General features: G+C 41.6%; 2 protein-coding genes across 2 annotated transcripts; both read left to right on the plus strand.

Annotated features, from left to right (window-relative positions):
- Positions 1–5,992: 5,992 nt before the first annotated feature.
- Positions 5,993–10,492, plus strand: LOC104605214 (GABA transporter 1-like). Its single transcript, XM_010269882.2, has 7 exons — positions 5,993–6,203; positions 6,367–6,597; positions 6,981–7,078; positions 7,977–8,163; positions 8,272–8,399; positions 8,732–8,965; positions 9,502–10,492. Exons 1-7 carry the CDS (start codon positions 6,080–6,082, stop codon positions 9,880–9,882), a joined length of 1,383 nt encoding a protein of 460 aa, XP_010268184.1. The 5' UTR covers positions 5,993–6,079; the 3' UTR covers positions 9,883–10,492.
- A 1,844-nt stretch (positions 10,493–12,336) lies between these two features.
- On the plus strand, positions 12,337–14,349 carry OTP80 (Tetratricopeptide repeat (TPR)-like superfamily protein). The gene has a single exon (XM_010269881.3). The coding sequence runs from the start codon at positions 12,457–12,459 to the stop codon at positions 14,347–14,349; it is 1,893 nt and encodes a 630-aa protein (XP_010268183.1). The 5' UTR covers positions 12,337–12,456.
- The last annotated feature ends 6,112 nt before the right edge of the window (positions 14,350–20,461 follow it).

Raw genomic sequence — 20,461 nt, forward strand, 5'->3', positions numbered from 1 at the left:
TCCAATTCAACTCATTTGCAACCCTAATTACTTTGGATTGATCAAAAGGTACCATTTGCCGATGTCCTACACCGAACAAGAATTATTACAAAATGGATGAGGGTTTCAATGATTTATTCCAATTTTATTTGCTTTGGTTCTAAGTCTTCGGTACGAGAGCAGTAGAGATGGTTGGCACCTTGCGGAATGTTAGGACTTGAGAAATGATACTTTTCATTTTGCGTGGCTTTAGACTTAGAAAATACACAATATGCCAAAGCGAAATCATTTATATATTTGGTTCAATACCTACATGAACTGCTTCACGAGCTCATTTATTGACTTATAGCTATAGGGATAGGTGATCTCTGGATGATAACATAACAGTATATAACTTAATTATTCAAATAATATACAAGGACTAACATGGAAATCTGATTCAGTCCTCACAAAATCGTGGGAATATCTTCCATGCACAGTTGCAAAAGTAAAAGGCTGTGAGCACAAAGAGAGTTTTGTGAGGATTGAATGAGACGGTAGACCTGCTTAGCTTTCATTGCCGATTCTCACTCCAACATTGATACAAATTGGTAACCTGATTGGAAGAATCTTTCTTTGTATGAAAACTATCAAGGGACAAATCATCAGATTGTTGTATGCATTAATGGAAAAGGTTTGGAAATCTCTCACATTGGCTCATCTCCACATGGCTCTTTGCATCTTCAAAGAATTCTACATGTCCCCAATATCACCAAAAATTAAATCTTATTTTAGTAAGTCAAATTCTGCTGCAAAAATAAAGCTAAAGTCTATTTGGCATAAGAGACTCGGCCATCCGAGTCCAAGAATTACGCAGCATGTTATCTCTAAGTTTCAACTACTTGTTTCTAATAAAAAGTTGCATTTCTATGCTTTTTCAACTTGGAAAGATAGCCATAAGCTCTCCTTTGCGTCTAGCACTTGTATTGTTTCTAGTTTAATGGAGATCGTTTATTTAGATGTTTGGGGTTTTGGCCCCTTTCCATCTCCTAATGGTTACAAATATTATGTGTTGTTTGTTGATGAATATAACAAAATATTCATGGCAGTTTCTGATGACTTGAAAGCCCCAAGTTACACTTATCTATTTTTCTTCAATTCAAGGCCTTTATTGAAAACAAGTTAAATTGCAAAATAAAAAACTTACATATATTGTTGGTAGTAGAGAAGACCACCCTCATCCTTTTGTCTAAGAATATGGCATCTCTCACTGATTCACATGCCCACATATTCTAAACTTTGTCATCATCAACCCATTGTTGAAATGGGCCTCATACTTCTTTCCACCTAATCTATTCTACAACCATATTGGGTTGTTGCTTTTGAAGCTATGGTACATCTGATTAACATCATGCCATCCTGAGTCACTAACATGGTCTCTAGCTCCATGTGAAAAATTATTTGGCTCTACTGCAAATTATATGTTTCTTCATGTTTTTGGGTGCTCTTGCTATCCTTACATTCATCTATATCAGCACAACAAACTTCAATATTCGGTTTTTCTTTTTATTTTTCTTGGTTACAATAGTCAACATCGTGATTATAAATGCCTTGGCATAGCAACAACACAAATTTACATTTCCAAACATGTGGTGTTTGATGAACAAAGTATTCCCTTTGCTAATAAAGCTCCCTCTACCATTCATCCTACCACGCCTCCTCAACCATCCATTCTTGGGCCCCCACCTGTACACTTCCCATGTTCCAACCTAGGTCCCTCTCTCATCCAAACACAACTTACTTCAAGCCCACCTATTCAACCTTCTCCATATTCATCATTACCACCACAACCCACACTGTCAGCCCAATCCCCTTCCACCTCGCTTGCTCTCATTTCATCCCCTTTTATATCTAATGTTGCTTCACCTTCTGAACCATATCACCCCATGGTAATTCAGTCCAAACATAACATTGTCAAACCTAACCCCAAATATGCCTTACAAGCTAGCTCATTACCTGAAACAGAACCCACATGCTACACCATTGCTCACAAAAACCTCCTCTATCTGCTTCCCATGACTGAAGACTATTAAGTCCTTCTTCACAACAAAACATGGACTCTAGTCCCACCACTCGCTGGTCGCATGCAGTACTGTCATTAGCAACAAATGGGTCTATTGCATCAACTGAAAACCAAATGGATTAATTGACTGCTTCAAAGCCCACTTAGTGGTGAAGGGCTACAACCAAGCCATTGGGCTTGACTACGAAGAAATATTTAGCCCAATCATAAAACCAGCCATAATTTAAGTTATCTCTTTCTGATTAAGCCATCAATTGGATGTTAACAATGCTTTTTTCCATGGCCACTAACCTATTAGATTCGTTGATCCAAGACACCCTGATTATATCTACAAAATTCATAAAGCTCTATATGGACTCAAACAGACTCCTAAAGTATAGTTTAAATGCTTTTGTTATTATCTTCTCACTCTTATATTCTTTGACTCCAAAACTGATGCATCCTTGTTTATTCGACATACAGTCAAAGATATTACTTTTTTTATTATATATGTTGATGACACTTTGATCACAAGATCAAATCCTACAACCATTCATAACATCATCTTGGATCTTAATCACAATTTGCTCTCAAAGACCATGGTCAGCCACACCTCTTAGGTATTGAAATTCATCGCTCCAATCAAGGTATATCCATCTCTCGCAACACAAATACATACAAGACCTTCTTATACGAGCTCAAATGCATGAGGCAAAAGCATACTGTACCCCCATGGTAGCTTGTACTCACCTCATCTCCACAAAGTGGTGATTCCATTTCCAATGTCTCTAAGTATTGAAGTATAGTTGGCGCATTTCAATACATGATTCTCATGCAACCGGAGCTAGCTTACTCTATCAATAAAGCATGCCAATTTTTAAAAGCTCCAACCACTAAACATTGGTCTACTATCAAAAGGATACTTAGATATCTTAAATACACCATTGATTATGGGTTTCTAATAAGGCATGCTCACTTCACAATTACCCTTAAACCTTTTTTAGATGCTGATTGGGCAAATTGCCCTGAAGACTAATGCTCTTATGGTGGGTTCTACATTTATCTTGGTCCCAACTTTGATCTCACAGAGTTTTAGGAAACAAAGTACTATTTTCTATTCCTATACCAAGTTTGAATAGGGGAGTATTGCCTCTATAATTGCTGATCTTACATGGGTTCAAATGCTTCTCATTGAAATGGGCTTATCCCCCACGTCTCCACCCACAATTTGGTAACCTATCATGCCAGAATGAAGGACGTCAAATTGGATATACATTTTCTATATGAAAAAGTTGTCAACAGCTCTCTTCAAATTTGTTTTCTCTCCACTAAGGATTAGGCCACTGATATATGTACCATATATAATCTTTAGTCTACATATTCAAAATTCAGATTGTCATAAATGTTACAGCTAGCTTGTACTCTATATGTTGGGTGTGGGTCTAGCCAATATGAGGGGCCCACCCCATAAGCTTCATTGTGGAAGCCAAAAAAGGCTCCCACCTTTTTGATTTGGTGTGCTTCCATTTTGTAACCATCAAAGTGAGAAAGAGAGAAGAAAAACAAAGGGAATTGAGGGTTTTTTTGGGTTTGGAGTTTTGTGAAGAAGAGAACAAAGAGCTGATTTCTATTCCATTCAAGACCAAGTTCGGATGTATTATCAAGCTTGTTCTTGATGTGATTAAGTGTTGTTCAAAGAATCAAGAATCTCACTCCAGTTCAGATTGGTTGTCTTTTCCTTTCTTCTCATTTTCATATTTACAACTTGGTGAGATACAAACATTTTGTTTTTATTGAATCCACCTTACATTTGGTGATGTTAATGCTGTACTTATAAGCTATGGATTATTTTCTTGATGTTTGTAAACCTCTAGTTGTAACTAGAGAGGACTGTTGTACCCATTAATTTTTTAATTAGTGGAAGACTTTTATTGATCATAGGTCCTGTGTTTTTTCCCCAATTTTGAGGTTTTTCACATAAAACTTCTGATGTACTATTGTATGGTGGTTGTTATTTGTATTTTCTGTTATTTGGCTGAATTGTTTATCTGTTATCATTGTTGTTGACAAACCCATTTTAACACGCAAACTTAGGGAAAAGTTTTTTCCTGTCCTAGGATTGCTTATTTCTACTACTATAGTGTATCTTCCCCAACACTATATATCTGTACCTTTTGAATCAATACAAATGTAGAAAAAGTTCTTCATCTTCCTTTGTTCTTTCAAGTGGGGTTTTAGATATTTTAATTTTTCTGAGTCCAAATGTCCATTAATGGTATGGACTACATTAAGTTTAATGGTTTTAAGCAAGAATGACATGGCATAAATTCATTTATAGTTGCAAAAATTTTTCTGCACCATGAATGCAAAGGATGTGAGTTCATATTTATGGTTTCTGTAGACTCTGAATCCGAGAGTGAAGGGAGACAGATACCAATCCAACCATCATATGCAACAATCCAAAACGTTAATTTTTCTAAAAACAGATGTTTTTAATTTAAGAATGACAGATAGATACCAACCCAACCATCTCCCACTATTTACCCCTCCAATTTCATCAGCCATGATTCCTCTCCTAACTCCAGTTCTGCCCTTAAAGGTCCCACGGGCCACATATGGAGAAACTCTCTCCAAGAGAGAGAGCGGATGAACACTCTGAACACAGGGCAGACCATACAGGATCAAATGATCTATGATCAAGATCTCCAAGTTTTAGTTGAACTCAAACATGGCCAAAGTGCTTTAGATGAATGTCAATCTCTGAGAATACCAGCTGGAAAGAAAACCAACACTGGCCTCATTTGACGTGTATTTTCGTGCATGTTGTCAGTTTTTTAGAAGTTTGGCAGTTTGCATTTTAGTCTTTTTCCGTTTGGTTAGAAAAAGATCTGGCCGCAACCTTGAAAAGACATGAAAAAGCCCATTTTAGACTATTTTTGAAAAGTTTCAAATAGAGTTTTTTATCTTTTTTTTAACTTGTCTTTGCACGGAAAGACATACAACCAGATTCACCAACAGAGGCACCTTAACCAAGTAGTCTTCAAACTGCTAAGATCTTAATACAAAAGATTACATCTTCTTTTAACTACCAGAACTTCTAGAAGATCTTTTAAAATAAAACTTGTCAAACGGCCCCACTGTTTTTCCATACTAATCTTCCTTTGTCTAAGCTTCACACATCATTTCCGATCCGAAAGAGAAATCACGAGAGAGTTGACCCCTGTGGATATATAGCGCGAGTCCACCATAGTCTAGAGTACATATTATCATAATAAGAAATACCTCGTGGGATTTGGTCTACTATCAAAAGAATGAACTGCCAAACAACATCTGGTCAAACTTCTACACAATTTAAATACAACTTGGCTTCATTTGTCGTAAGAGTGCAAAATACTAAATAAAATAAAATAGGAAGTAGATGATGTGATACCTACTTTAGATGACAAAAGCTTTTTTTTTTTTTTGGAGAAATAATGAGGTAGAAAATTTATATATGGGAGAGAATTAAGATAACTAAAAGGAAAATGGTGTAAATCTTGCATCAGATTTAAATGCAAAATTTGCACTGCCGCTTGATAAAACTGAGACGAAAATGGAAATTCTGCATCAGATAAGAGTGGTCCAGATCCGGTTGATCTGGTTCGGCCAGTGGTCCAGTCTTCAGCAAGGCTTCATGGACTGTCAACGAGTCGTGGTGGGAATCTCCTTTTTGGGGCTTATCGGTTATTTTGTTGGGGAATTAATATGTAATGTAACTAGATAACCACCACACAAAACATTAACAAAAGAAGAAAATAATATAATATAAGCATATGTATAGTCAATTGGGAGAGTGCGTTTGGGCCAGAATGGATTCCTAAAAATGTCAAGCCTGGCGGGTATGACTTGGAGTTGAATATGAGCTTCTAGAATGACTTTTGGTGTTAAGTGGGTACTTGATGAATTTAGAAGCTCTGGACCATTGACCATGCTTACTCTTATAAGTGAAATTCCTTTTCTTTCTCTTCTGTGTGCTTGTGTCTCATACACCTTTACGAGTTTCAATCTGTGGAGAGAAAGATGAGTACTGTTCTTCCACTTCCAAATTTGATGGAAGCCGGATTGAACCATTCTTCTTTCATGGCCCAACTTCATCTTCATAAGGATCTTGACGCTGGAGCTCTCTTTGTTCTCAAATCCAGAGGTGGACCTATCTTCACCTTTTCATTTCTATACTGATTTTTAGCTTTTTTTTACTTACTGTCCTCTTGAATCATAACTGTTCCATAGAGAGAGAGAGAGAGGGAGAGAGAGGAAGTTCATGGAAGACTGAAGGGGGGTTTACATGTTTGTGTTTAAAATTGCAGGATCATGGGTGCACTGTGGATATCATCTAACAACTTCGATTGTAGCTCCGGCGCTTCTGAGTTTACCATTTGCGTTTGCTTTGCTGGGTTGGGTTGCCGGAGTGCTTTGCCTGACTATAGGAGCTCTAGTCACATTCTATTCCTACAATCTGCTCTCCCTGGTGCTCGAGCACCATGAACAACTTGGACAGCGGCAACTTCGTTTCAGAGACATGGCCAGAGATATATTAGGTAAAGTACTACTTAATCCAACATTTGATGTGAAGTTTCTAATTAATATCATCCTTGCCTTATAATCATCCAACACATTTCACACTGTTATTGAGTTTGGTGCATTAAAGTATATCACAGTGGCTAAAATTAATTCTTTGAGCTATATAACTTGATTCATTGATAACCTGTCTTTGTTTAAGGGTCTCATGCATGAACATGCAAATTCAATTACAAGGAGTTTTCTGGGCTTAGGGTTTTAAGAAATATGATTGAGAATTGATCCTGCATCAATCACTACTACTTCTGGCAGTGAAATGCTACCCCTTCCATCAATCACTTTATGATATAGACTAGTTAGGATCTTTACTGACCAAGTGTATGGAATGGTTTAATATTGCCAGGACCCAGGTGGGGCCGTTATTATGTGGGCCCGCTTCAGTTCTCACTATGCTATGGTGGAGTAATTGGTTCCAGTCTTGTTGGGGGTCAGAGCCTTAAAGTTAGTAATTTTCTTTCCTTGATTTCACATTTACATGTTTCACAGCCGAAAAACATTTTATGATGAACTTAAGGCTAATTAATTGGGCTCTCTTTGGGTTCGGATCTGGTCCCAACACACAACGTCCCAACGGCCATTGCAGGTGTACATCTCTCTATCAAGAACAAGGGAGATGTTCCTTATGCATGGCTGCATGCAATAGTTATTGAGACCCTTGTTTGAAGTAGATCCGAACTCCTCTGTCTGGACAAATTTTTGCTTTTGAGCTTTGGGCTAGTTGTAGGAAACAAAATTGAGCCAAAAAGAGTGGGGAGCGTTTGGTAAATATTAATTGCATGAGAATGTAAAGCCAAAACACTTTTAACCCCTAAAGCACAAAGCCTAAAATGGGAGCTTTGTGCTTTTGAAAGCAAACATGATAATATAAAGCCATAACACTCTTACGTCCCCAAGAACAAAGCCTAAAAGGAAGTACAAATTTTGAAACTTATTCAAATGCAACCTTATTTATTGCATATTTGAAAATCAGGCGCAACCAGAGATCATTTCATTTTCCTTTTCATCACATCTACTGAACGTTATTTAGCAATCCACTGTAAAATATGCATCTATTTAAAAGAAAAAGAAAGAGAAATGAGTTTATAATTTTATTCTGATTGCAAGTTTAGGCTCAGTTTGGAAAGAGTACAAATACAAATATGTCCTTTTCAAAAACATGTATTTTAATTATATTTCTAAAACTTGTTTGGCAATGTGCATATTTGTATTTATACTCTTCCAAACTGAGCCTTAGTGAGAACTCTAGGTTGATGACTTGGACAAACTACATCTTTTGTAAGGGTGGTATCAAATATATTAAACCCTAATAACTTCAAATATATTTGGGTCTTTTTTGCAGTTCATTTATTTGCTCGCCAATCCAAGTGGAGGGATGAAACTTTATGAATTCATAGCTATCTTCTCAGTTTTAATACTGATTTTGGCTCAAATACCATCATTCCACTCCCTACGACATATCAATCTTGCTTCACTAATTCTTTGTCTTGCCTACAGCATGTCTGTGACTATAGGTTCCATTTGCATAGGTAAGGATAACTTATACGATCAGTGAAATAATTAATCAAATAACTAGGATAATTTTGTATTTAGGAAATTAAATCAAGCAAACTTATCCACGGGTTGTTTTGTCTCAGGAAAATCTATGAAAATGCCCAAGGATTATTCTGTGAATGGCCATGGAATAAATCAGGTTTTTGGTGTTCTTAATGCCATTTCCATCATTGCTACATCATATGGGAACGGGGTCATTCCTGAAATACAGGTAAGGTTACAAATTGGGTTATCTGATTTTAGGGTTTGGATCCATTGAAAATTTAACAAATTCTCAACCCAATTCGACCCAAGTTATACACCTAAATATGACTCAGAATGCCGTCTACCCACAAGACACTATAGCCACACATCGGGAATATCTCAATTTTCATTCAAGGGGAAATGTTTTCGATGTAGATGCAGCTGTAACGTCTCATGGGTATCGTCTCTGTGGGGAGTAGATCCGAGCTGATATAATGCAGGCTTTCTTAAACCATTCGAGAATGTTTAAAAAATTTCTGTCATGACTTGCATATACATTTTACTCACCTTTCTTTTCAGGCAACTATAGCACCGCCAATTAAGGGGAAGATGTTCAAGGGCCTATGTGTTTGTTATGCAGTGGTAGTAACCACCTTCTTTAGTGTTGCCATATCGGGATATTGGGCATTTGGAAACAGAGCACAGGAAACCATTTTGGCAAACTTCATGATCAATGGAAACCCTTTGGTACCAAAGTGGACGATTTTGATGACAAATACCTTCACTCTCCTACAAGTATCAGCTGTTTGCTTGGTAATCAAAAGGCAATAGTAGATCGTGTCCTCTTAATTTGTTACTAAACACTTTGGGCTATGTTTGGTTTGAAGGAAAACGTAGGGAAAGAAAAGGAAAGGAAGGGAAGGGAAACCTTTACAAATCTTGTGTATAAGCTTCCCTGCATTTTCCTTCCTTTCCCAACATTTATTTTCAAACCAAACATAGCCTTAGGGTGCAAGTCAGGTTTATGATCAACTCAGGCCCAATTCTAAGAATTTTGACATGTATTTATATATGCATGTATGTATCTATAAATATATAAATATGTATGTATACATGATATAGTCTCACTAGACTCAGGCTAGGTACAAGCTACCTTATCTCGAAAACTAAAAAAGCATTAAGTCTTGGGCCCAGGCCCAGCCTGGGGACCGGATCCAAATCCAGCCCGTCTAAAATTGTGGGCTGGATCTGTTTGGGCTTGCCCAAGTTGCACCCCTGTTAAACAGTAAACACCAATAAGATAAACTAATATGAGCTCACTTTTTAGCCATTTGTATTGATTGATGTAGGTTTGCTTGCAACCAATTAATGAGGTGCTTGAGCAGAAGCTATCTGATCCTAAGAGCAATCAATTCTCTATCCGCAATGTCATACCAAGGTTAATCTCTCGGTCATTGTTGGTGATCATGGCTGCTACTGTTGCTGCAATGTTTCCATTCTATGGAGATCTCAGTGCTTTGGTTGGAGCATATGGTCTCATTCCTTTAGACTTTGTCTTGCCAATGGTCTTCTATAATCTGACTTTTAAACCATCCAAAAGAAATGCAATCTTTTGGTTAAATACATTCATTTCTGTGATCTTCTCCATATTGGGGTTGCTGGGAACAATTTCAGCAGTTCGACAAATAACTCTGGATGCCAAACTCTATCGCTTGTTTGCAGATCTATGAAAGTGTTGTGACCTTCTTTTTTGTAGTACAAGATGTAAATAGAGGATCTTTTTGAGTATAAGGCTGTGTTTGGTTGCAGTGCAATTTTATCTGTATTAATATAAATGTATGGGAGTGCAAATGAAAAAAAAAATGTAAATTTTCGTTTAATTTTGTTTTAGATTTTATTTTATTCTGATTTATGTTTTAATTTATTTCATTTACACTGCAATCAAACAAAATAAGCTAAAATTTGAAACAAAAATATGTCAGAATTTACACTCAAATCATTTGCACTGCCATAGTTTTGCATCAATGCAAATTTATTTGCACTGCAAGTTTGCAATCAAACACAGCCTAATGAAATTTTGATGCAGCAAATTCCATACTTTAGATGTCTCATGTCAATATTTTCTTTCTTCATGTCAAGTATAATGCATGTGAACTTTTAGGCTTAGTTGGTCTATAGTGGAAATTTCATTTGTATTGGTGTAAATGCATGGTGGGAGTGTAAGTAAACAGTATTGAGATAGGAGAAAAGTGGTGCAAATTTTGCATCAATTTTTGAGATGCAAAATTTTTACAATCAATGAGTGTAAATAAGACAAAAGGTACAAGTTTTGCACCAGATGAGAGTGCAAATCATAATTATAAATAAAGGAATGCAAAATTAAACCAAGTGTAAAATTTGTATTGGTTCAGATTTGTTCTGTAAACAGATCCTTAGTCCTTCATTCTCTCTTCTTTTTTTTTCCCATGCACAGGTCTTTGAGACCTTTTTGCAAACTACCATTGGCATGCTTTAAGAGAATTAGTTCTTTTGGCATGCTTTCAACGATTTTGGAATAATACATTTATTATGTGTTTGGTTCCATGGGCATTTATTGACAGGGTGTTTCTCAAATAAACTTTTATTTGAAAAACATTACTTTAAATGTTTATTGCTTTTGTTGTTTGGTTGGATGTTTTACAAGGGTTTCAAGTAACACCCCTTAAAATTACTTTCCACCTCAGCTTAAAGTGCACCACATAAGCATTTTGTTTCAAATTGTATATGTTTGGTTCTGTGAGCGTTTATAGATAGACCATTTATTGCTTTAAACAATTATTTGTACAACCTTTCTTTAAATGTTTCTTGCTTTTGTTGTTTGGTTGGGCTTTACTTTAAACTATTTTGCTTTTCACGTCAGATTAACACCCATAAAAGTGTGCCACATAAGCATTTCCTTTCAAAAAATGATGGAGCATTAGGGAAAACGAGAATTTAATGTTTCCCCAAATACCCCATGCATAAAAATTAAAGTGTTTCGATTTTTGGTATTTATTTGATAAATGGTGAAACCAAACAGTGGTTTGATATGCAATAGACGCCAATGCCTATGTGGCACTGATGTGGTGGCATTTTTTCAATAAACACCCATGGAACAAAACATCACCTAAAATGCCCAAGCATTGGGGGAAACAAAAATTTGAAGTTCCCCCATGCACATAAACCAAAGTGTTTTCATTTTTTAGTGTTTATTTGATAAATGTTGAAACCAAATAGTGCTTTCATACACAATGAACGCCAACACCTACGTGTGGCTGTGGCAGTGTTTTTTTCAATAAATGCCCACAAAACCAAACATTGCGTTAGAATTCATAATTTAGAATATACATTTAGAAAACCAATAAAAATTCCTCAAGGTTTCTAGATTAGGCCATAAATTTCCCATAACAAATATTAATTGTATCGAAGATTCAATCATTCAAAGGCTAAAAGGTCTTTTAGGTTGGCATGGCATATAGGGAGATCACATCAACACCCCATAAGGGGTCTGGATCTACTCCTCACAACATGTTTTGGCTGCACATTGGGAACACCTCTCATATTTGTATTTATTATCACGGGGAGAATATTCCTAATACACGGTGGGATGTGATTGTGACTATAAGGTTAGTGTGAGGAGAGCACTGCAAGGAACAGGCCCCAATTCCCCACAAGAGGCACCCCACATCTCACAGAGCATGCCTCACAGCCACATCCCACCCTATATTGGGAACATCTCCCCATGAATAATAAATACAGGCACAAGAGATGTTTATGATGTATGGCCAAGAGGTCAATGTGAGGCACACGGGGTTAACTTTGGGGTTGGGGTTCAACAGCATAGGCTGTTGAGAAAGTTTCTAGGGTGGGCGCGTTTTAGGCAGTTCACCTATTCACGCCCATGCTTTGATATTTAGTCAAAATAAATTAAAATATCATTAGTAATTTATAGAAACTATCTCGACAGCATATGCTCTTGGCCCCCCAACAGCTAAAGTTTTCCCCCAAATCAGTTCCGTACAAGCGCTGATGTGACCTCGCTCGCAATATAGGGGTGTGGGTCCTGTCCGGTGGGAAGGCCCAAGAACGGGTTTTTTATTTTCAGAGTTTTAGATCTAAATAAAAAATAGGAAAAGCGGGTTAAACCGTTGTTCGAGTAACATGTAGAAAAACGGGTCTCTAGAAAAACGAGTGGTCCAAAGCAGTAAATCCGTCCTCGCTTGAGCGCAAGTCGATATACCCCCGCCCGCACGAGAAAGGCTACACAAGACAGAACAGATTGGCCAATGGGTTCCCTCACCCTGGTCGCTGCTAGCACATCTCCCTTCCTGCCATATTCAAATTCAAATAGAAGAAACTCCGATGATCGATATGGAATCATCACCCAGTTGCAGAAGTGCAGAAATATCAGCGAAGTCCACCCTTTACATGCTAGAATAATCAGAAACGGCCACGAGCAAGACCCTTTTGTACTGTTTGAGATGATTCGTCTTTGCTTCAACCACAATTCCATGGATTATGCTACCAAAGTTTTTAACCAGATTGAAGACCCTAATGTGTATCTGTTCACTGCTCTTATTGATGGATATGTTTCAACTGGTGCTTATCTTGATGGAATTCGGGCATACTCTAGAATGGTGGGTGAATTCGTCGAACCTGATCCATATGCAATCACGTCCATTCTGAAAGCTTGTGGATACAAATTGGCCTTGAAGGAGGGGCGGGAAGTTCACGGTCGGGTCTTAAAGTTGCAGCTCAATTCCAATAGACTTGTTCGGATGAAATTGATGGAATTTTATGGCAAATGTGGGGAATTCAGGGATGCACGACAAGTCTTTGATGAAATGCCTGAGGGAGATGTTGTTGCTTCAACTGTAATGATATCTTGTTACGTCAATCATGGGTTGATCAATGATGCATATGCACTTTTTTATCAGGTTCCAGTCAAAGACACGGTCTGCTGGACAGCAATGATTGATGGATTTGTTAGAAATGGAGAGATGAACAAAGCCTTGGAGCTTTTTAGGGAAATGCAGAGGGATGGTGTGAGACCTAATGAAGTTACTATTGTGTGTGTTCTATCTTCTTGTTCACAATTGGGAGCGCTAGAACTTGGAAAATGGATTCATTCTTATGTGGGCAAGTATAACATCAAGCTGAATCAGTTTGTGAGGTCAGCTCTCATAAGCATGTATTCAAGATGTGGTAGTTTAGATGAAGCTCAAAAACTGTTTGTGGAGATGGTTGAAAAAGATGTTGTGACATATAATTCGATGATTGTAGGACTTGCCATGCATGGGAGGAGCAGTGAAGCTATTGAGCTCTTTCAGGAGATGGTGAAGCAAGGGTTGAAACCAACCTACATTACCTTTGTTGGTGTTCTGAATGCCTGTAGTCACGGGGGTTTGGTTGACCTAGGTTTCAAGATCTTCCATTCCATGACCAGAGACTATGGAATTGAACCACGAATTGAACACTATGGATGCATGGTGGATCTCCTTGGTCGCGTTGGCCATCTTGAAGAGGCTTATGACTTTATTGGAAGAATGAGAGTGGCACCAGACCACATTATATGGGGAGCATTGCTTAGTGCCTGCAAGATCCATGGAAACCTGAAACTAGGAGAGCTGGCTGCAAAAATATTAGTTGAAGGTGGGGCTGCTGATTCGGGAACTTATGTTCTTCTATCAAATGTCTATGCTTCATCTGGGAAATGGGAGGAAGCAGCACGGGTGAGGGCAAAGATGAAAGAGAGTGGAATTCAGAAGGAACCAGGTTGCAGCTCAATTGAAGTGAATAATGAGATCCATGAGTTTCTTTTGGGGGACCTCAAACACCCCCAGAGGGAAGCAGTTTACAAAAAGTTAGAGGAGTTGAACATAATTTTGAAATCAGAAGGGTATTCTCCAGCCACAGAGGAAGTTTTGCAGGACATAGGGGATGGGGAGAAGGAGTGGGCATTGGCAATCCACAGTGAGCGGCTTGCAATATGCTATGGGCTAATATCAACCAAACCAAGGACCACACTAAGGATAGTGAAGAACCTAAGAGTGTGCAATGACTGTCACTCAATGATCAAGTTAATTGCAAAAATCACACAAAGGAAAATCGTGGTGAGAGATCGGAACAGATTCCACCATTTTGAAGATGGATCCTGTTCTTGTGGGGATTATTGGTGAAACAAAATACCTCTATCATTCACTCTATGTGTAAAAAAAAATAGAAAGGAAAAAAACAAAAGAAACTCACTAGCTCCCCCTTTACACCTCAGGTAGGACACAGCCTTCTTCTTTATGCTTGAAAGGTCGAATTTGGAAAGGTCACACCTTCATTCATCTTGGTTCCTAACATCAGCGTCAATCACAGTGTCACTACATAGATAACCTCCCCAATACAGCTATTCCAAGTTCCATAGCCCATTAGTTGGCACTTTTCAATTATGAGTCCCATCTAAGTCTAAACATTGATGGTGAACCTAAAATAGATATAGAGCCTTCTTGTGGATTGCTTTCTTCATTATCAGAACTAAATTCATTACTATCATTGCTGTCTTCAAAACCAATGTCACTTCCCAAGATATCCTTATCTTCAGAATCAAGGTCAGTTTCTGATAATTCTTGACAGCTAAAATTTCCTTCCATCTCTAAATTGTTTTAGAGAATCCATTGCTAGTTGAGTCAAGATTTTCTGCCTTTATGTTTTCAGGACTTCCTCATTCATCACTCATCAGAACCTTTCATTCAACCAGTAAAGGATGGAATGGAACTGCAATTGCTTGATTTACCATAAATTGGAACATGCCTGTAATACAACTCTATTTCCTTCTAATCTATTGCAATGAAGCACCTCATTGACTCAAGGGATTGCTCATACTTTGTTTTTTTTTCAGTGCAAACAAGAGACGGTCTATTAATGAGCAAGAAAGATCTGCAATTTAACAAATAAAGCTGGCATGCTGGAAACATGGGCTAAGAATACATAAGCTGAGGAATATTGTTATGGGCCCGGGTGTAGGATCTCCTCACGGGTTGGTCCACCGGGAGAGACTCCTGTCTTCCCTTGCCCTTCCCTTTGCGTACAGACCCTATAGTGGCAATCGCGTGGGTGATTTGTACAAGAGATCACCCGAACTCTCCTAACACCTTTCTTGCTTGAAAACTGAATGAATTTATTTCCACTCATAGCTCCTTAAATAGGAGATTACAAAGGGAATTCCTTGTTGGATTCGGCTAGACTGGGGAATCCTTAACAAACTCAAACTCCTACTTCTAAACAGATTGCCTACTTCTAATGATAATACAACTCCTACTAAGAACAGATAAGATAAGGATAAGGCATGAGGGAAAGTGTAGCTGGCGGATGGCGAGCAGAGAAGTTGTGGTAGGATAAGGTGGGGCCCACCCTGATGAGTTGTCATGTGGGCCCCGCTCTACTACTGCTGCTGATGGTGCGTGCGCCTCACGGTGCTGCTGTCGTGGGGTGCGTGCTGCTGCCTTGCGGTGCGTGCTACTGCCTATGACTTTGCCGCCGCGCGCCGCCGGGCGGTGCGTGCTGCTATGCGTGCTACTGCCTATGGCTGCGCCGCAGCGCACTGTCGAGCGGTGCGTCCATAACATCACACCCCTCCTGGACAACGAGCTTGTCCTTAAGCTCGAGTTCTGGGTAGGCACTGTGAAGATCGGTCCAGGGAATCCAAGTGGCCTTAGCTGATGGTAGTCCGTCCCATTCTACTAGAACCTCGAAGGTACCCTGATTGATGCGTGATCGTACAAGAGCTCGAGGTTGGAGGATGGGTCTGCCATCCTTTAGAGGTGGTAGGGGAGGCACTTGATCCAGGGGAGTCCCTGTAAAAGGCTTCAGGAGGGACACATGGAAGATGTCATGGATTCTGTTGTGCTCCGGTAGCTCGAGTTGATAAGCAACCTTCTCGATCTGCCTGAGAACCTTGAAGGGCCCGTAAAATTTTGGGGCTAGCTTGGGGGGGCCTTGACGCCTGAGGGAGAGCTGCCAGTAGGGTTGGAACTTCAGCCAAACGAACTGTCCCGGCTCAAAGGTGACTTCGCGGTGGTGCTGATCGTAGGCGTGCTTCATGCGCGCCTGTTCCTGTTGTAGGCGCAAGGAGACTTCGGCCAGGAGGGCATCGCGATCTTGGAGGCTGCGATCCACTTCTTCCATCCGTGTTGAGCCTGGTTCGTAAGATAAGAGACGGGGAGGGTCTCGGCCATATACCACCCGGAAGGGAGTCATGCCAAGGGAGGAGTGGTAGGACGTGTTATAACAGTATTCGGCCCACGGAAGGCACTCCACCCAGCGCCTGGGTTGGTCTCCCACAAGGCAGCGGAGGTACATCTCTGTTGTTCGGTTCACCACCTCTGTTTGGCCGTCAGTCTGTGGATGGTAGGCGGAGGAGAAGGCTAGGTCTGTTCCCTGCAGTCGGAAGAGCTCCTTCCAGAAGGCACTGGTAAAGATCGGGTCCCTGTCACTTACAATGGATTCGGGTAGCCCATGTAATCGGAAGATGTGGCCGAAGAAGGCGTGGGCCACTAAAACCGCGCTGTAGGGGTGAGATAAGGGAAGGAAGTGGGCATACTTTGAGAAGCGGTCCACCACCACAAATATCACCAATTTCCCTCCCACCTTGGGTAAGCCTTCGATGAAGTCCATGGAAATATCTGCCCAGATCTGAGTGGGGAGGGCGAGGGGTTGGAGAAGGCCTACTGGGTGCAAGTTTTCCCACTTCTGCTGTTGGCACGTTGAACAGTTTTGGATGAAGTCCCGTACTGAAACCTTCATGCCCTGCCAGTGGAAATCTGCATGGATGCGGTGCAGTATTTTTTGGATACCCTCATGCGTGGCATTGTGTATGCTGGAGATAACAGAGGGAATTAAGGGGTAGTCGGTTGGAAGATAAATTCGGCCCTTGTACAGTGCCAACCCGTCCTGCATTCTCCAATTTGAGTTGGCCGTTCCCGCCTGTATTTTCTTGAGCAGATCATTCCATTCAGGTGACTGTGGCAGTTCATTCTGAATGTCTTCCAGCAGGGAGGCTCGGGGCTGTGAGATTGCATGGAGTAGCATGTCGTCTTCTCGGCGGGACAAGGCATCTGCGGCACGGTTCAAGGCCCCAGCCTTGTAGTCTACCCGGAAGTCAAATCCAAGGAGTTTGCTGACCCAATGCTGCTGTGGCGAGGTGGTGAGTCGTTGTTCCAGCAGATATTTGAGGCTGTAATGGTCCGTCTTGACTATGAAAGATCTTCCCCACAGGTACGGCCTCCAGTGCTGCACAGCCTTAGCTAGGCCAATAAGTTCTCGTTCGTAGGCGGGCAACTTAAGGTGACGGTCGGCCAGCTTGCGGCTGAAAAAGGCGATTGGATGCCCTTGTTGCTGTAGTATTGCGCCTATGCCGGTGCCGGATGCGTCACACTCCACTGTGAACTCAAGATCAAAGTTTGGCAACTGTAGAACTGGTGTGGAGGAGAGGGCTTCTCTTAATTTTACAAAGGCTGCTTCAGCTGTACCGTCCCAGAGGAAGGCGTTTTTCTTGAGCAGGCTTGTTAGCGGGGCTGCTAGCAGTCCGTAATTGTGAACGAACTTGCGGTAGTAGCCTGTCAGCCCTAGGAAACCGCGGAGGGCCTTGGCGGATTGCAGTCTGGGCCATTCTTTGATGGTCTGAATCTTGGAGTCATCCACAGTGACCCCTTGACCGCTAATCACATGTCCTAAGTAAAGGACCCTGCATTCCCCAAAGGAGCATTTTGACCGTTTGAGGAAGAGCTGATGTTGTTGTAGGAGTTCAAGAACAATTCGCAGATGCTGCATGTGCTCTACCCACGATTTGCTATAAACTAGGATGTCGTCGAAAAATACCAAGACAAATCTGCGGAGATGGGAGTGAAACACCTCGTTCATCAGGGCCTGGAATGTGGAGGGCGCGTTGCTAAGACCGAAGGGCATGACCAGGAACTCGAAGTGGCCATGGTGTGTTCTGAAGGCCGTTTTCTCTACATCTTCTGGGGTCATTCGGACCTGGAAGTATCCTGATCGGAGGTCTAGCTTGGAGAAGTATTGCGCTCCATGGAGTTCATCTAACAGCTCATCTACGACTGGGATGGGAAACTTATCCTTGACCGTCCGACTGTTAAGCTCTCTGTAATCCACGCAGAATCTCCAAGTCCCGTCTTGCTTGGGCACCAAAAGAACTGGGGAGGAGAAGGGGGAGCGGCTGGGGCGGATGATCCCTTGTTGTAACATGTCTGCGCACTGCCTTTCTATTTCATCTTTTTGCCGATGTGGGTAGCGGTAGGGCCTGACAACAACGGGATCTGATCCGGTTATCAGAGGGATTCGGTGGTCGCAAGCTCTGGGAGGGGGAAGCCCCTTGGGCTCCTTGAATACTGCAAAGAAGTCCGTAAGGAGCCTTTCCATATCTGTTGCGCGTGAGTCCCCACCTTGGAGTGTATGTAGTTGCGCCCTTGTTCTTATTCTGGTTCCCTGCCATGTGACTAGTTTGCCATCCAAGTGGAAGGTCATGGTCAGGGCGGCGAAGTCCCATAGGATTGGTCCAAGCGTGATCAGCCATTTAACCCCTAGGATGATGCCAAATTTGTCCAAGGATAGTACGAATAAATCTGCTTGGAAGGACTCTGTTCCGACCTGAATTCTGGTGTCCTTGCAAATTCCGGGGCTGTGAACTCTTTCCCCGTTTGCCACGGCCACCTGTAATTGTGGTCTTCTTTCCATGGGCAGTTCTAACTTGTGGGCCACCTGTTCGTTGATGAAATTGTGGGTGCTACCCGAGTCCACTAGAATACGGACTGGCCGCTCTGCTATCAATGCTCTCAGTTGCATGGTTTGGGAAGTCTTGACCCCCGTGATGGCATGGAGAGAGATTTCTGGTTCTGATGTTGCAGGTTCGTCCTCTTCCTCTTCGGGTTCTTCTACTAGGAGACAGAACAACTTCTTACACTTGTGGCCGGTGGAGTACAGGTCATCGCAGTTGAAGCACTGCCCCCTTGCGCGCCGTTCCGCCATCTCGGCTTGGGTCAGCCGCCTAATGGGGGGTGCAGACCTGCTGCTTCCTATGCTTGACGCTGATCTGGAGGGGTTGCCCGCATGCAGCCTTGGTTCTCTGCTGGTGATCGAAGAGGGAGTCACTCCTGTTGTCTTCGAAGGCGTCCATGTTGATGTCGGCCGTCCTATGCTGAAGCCCCCGTGGGAGATCTGCATCTTCCTTTCAAAGGCACGTGCGAGGTTCATAGCCGTGACTAGATTAGGGGGGTGCTGCATCTCGACGTCCACTCTTAGGGGTTCCACTAGCCCTGCTGTGAACATGTCGACTTGCTGGTCTGGGCGTACCAAGGCTGCTCTGGCGAGAAGGGTTTGGAACTGGCGCTGATAATCCGCCACAGTCCCGGTTTGCTTGAGGTTGATTAGTTCGCCCAGCGGGTTACTTGTCAGCGGGGGTCCAAACCGGAGGAGGCAATAGGATTTAAATTGTTCCCAACTAAGCCCGAGTTCTTCCTGCTCTAGACGGTAGAACCAAGCTGTGCCTCTTCTGTGAGGTGGAAAGCGGCCAGACTGACCTTGTCTCTGTTATCGGTGCACTGGTTGCGGAAGAACTGTTCGCAGCGGTACAACCATCCCAGTGGGTCTCCAGTGCCGTTGTAGGACAGAAATTCTAGCCGACTGTATTTGGGGATAACAGCGGCAGTTGGGGCGGCCATTTGATGTTCGCCGGACGTTTCTGCCCAGTCCGGCCTGCGGTTGTTGTTGGTGGCGGTTCCTTCTGAGTTCCTTTCCCTATTGGCTAAGAATGTCTCCAGCAAGCGTCGAAGCTCCCGGACATCATCCTTGACCTCACGAACCTCCATGCTGGTCTTTGCAAGTTTGTGTTCCAGTTCGTGGACCTTGGAAGACAGCGGCTCTTGTTCCCCCATGACGGTAGGCTCTGATACCAGAATGTTATGGGCCCGGGCATAGGATCTCGTCACGGGTCGGTCCACCGGGAGAGACTCCTGTCTTCCCTTGCCCTTCCCTTTGCATACAGACCCTATAGTGGCAATCGCGTGGGTGATTTGTCCAAGAGATCACCCGAACTCTGCTAACACCTTTCTTGGTTGAAAACTGAATGAATTTATTTCCACTCATAGCTCCTTAAATAGGAGATTACAAAGGGAATTCCTTGTTGGATTCGGCTAAACTGGGGAATCCTTAACAAACTCAAACTCCTACTTCTAAACAGGTTGCCTACTTCTAATGATAACACAACTCCTACTAAGAACAGATAAGATA

The sequence above is a fragment of the Nelumbo nucifera genome, chromosome 1 (assembly GCF_055504915.1).
Source record: "Nelumbo nucifera cultivar China Antique chromosome 1, China Antique-T2T, whole genome shotgun sequence".
NCBI lineage: Eukaryota > Viridiplantae > Streptophyta > Magnoliopsida > Proteales > Nelumbonaceae > Nelumbo > Nelumbo nucifera.

Coding starts and splice junctions, on each gene's coding strand:
- OTP80 (XM_010269881.3), top strand. CDS start 12,457: ATGGGTTCCCTCACCCTGGTCGCTGCTAGCACATCTCCCTTCCTGCCA.
- LOC104605214 (XM_010269882.2), top strand. CDS start 6,080: ATGAGTACTGTTCTTCCACTTCCAAATTTGATGGAAGCCGGATTGAAC. Junction 6,204..6,366: donor CTTTGTTCTCAAATCCAGAG/GTGGACCTATCT, acceptor TTAAAATTGCAG/GATCATGGGTGCACTGTGGA. Junction 7,079..7,976: donor TTGGGGGTCAGAGCCTTAAA/GTTAGTAATTTT, acceptor TCTTTTTTGCAG/TTCATTTATTTGCTCGCCAA.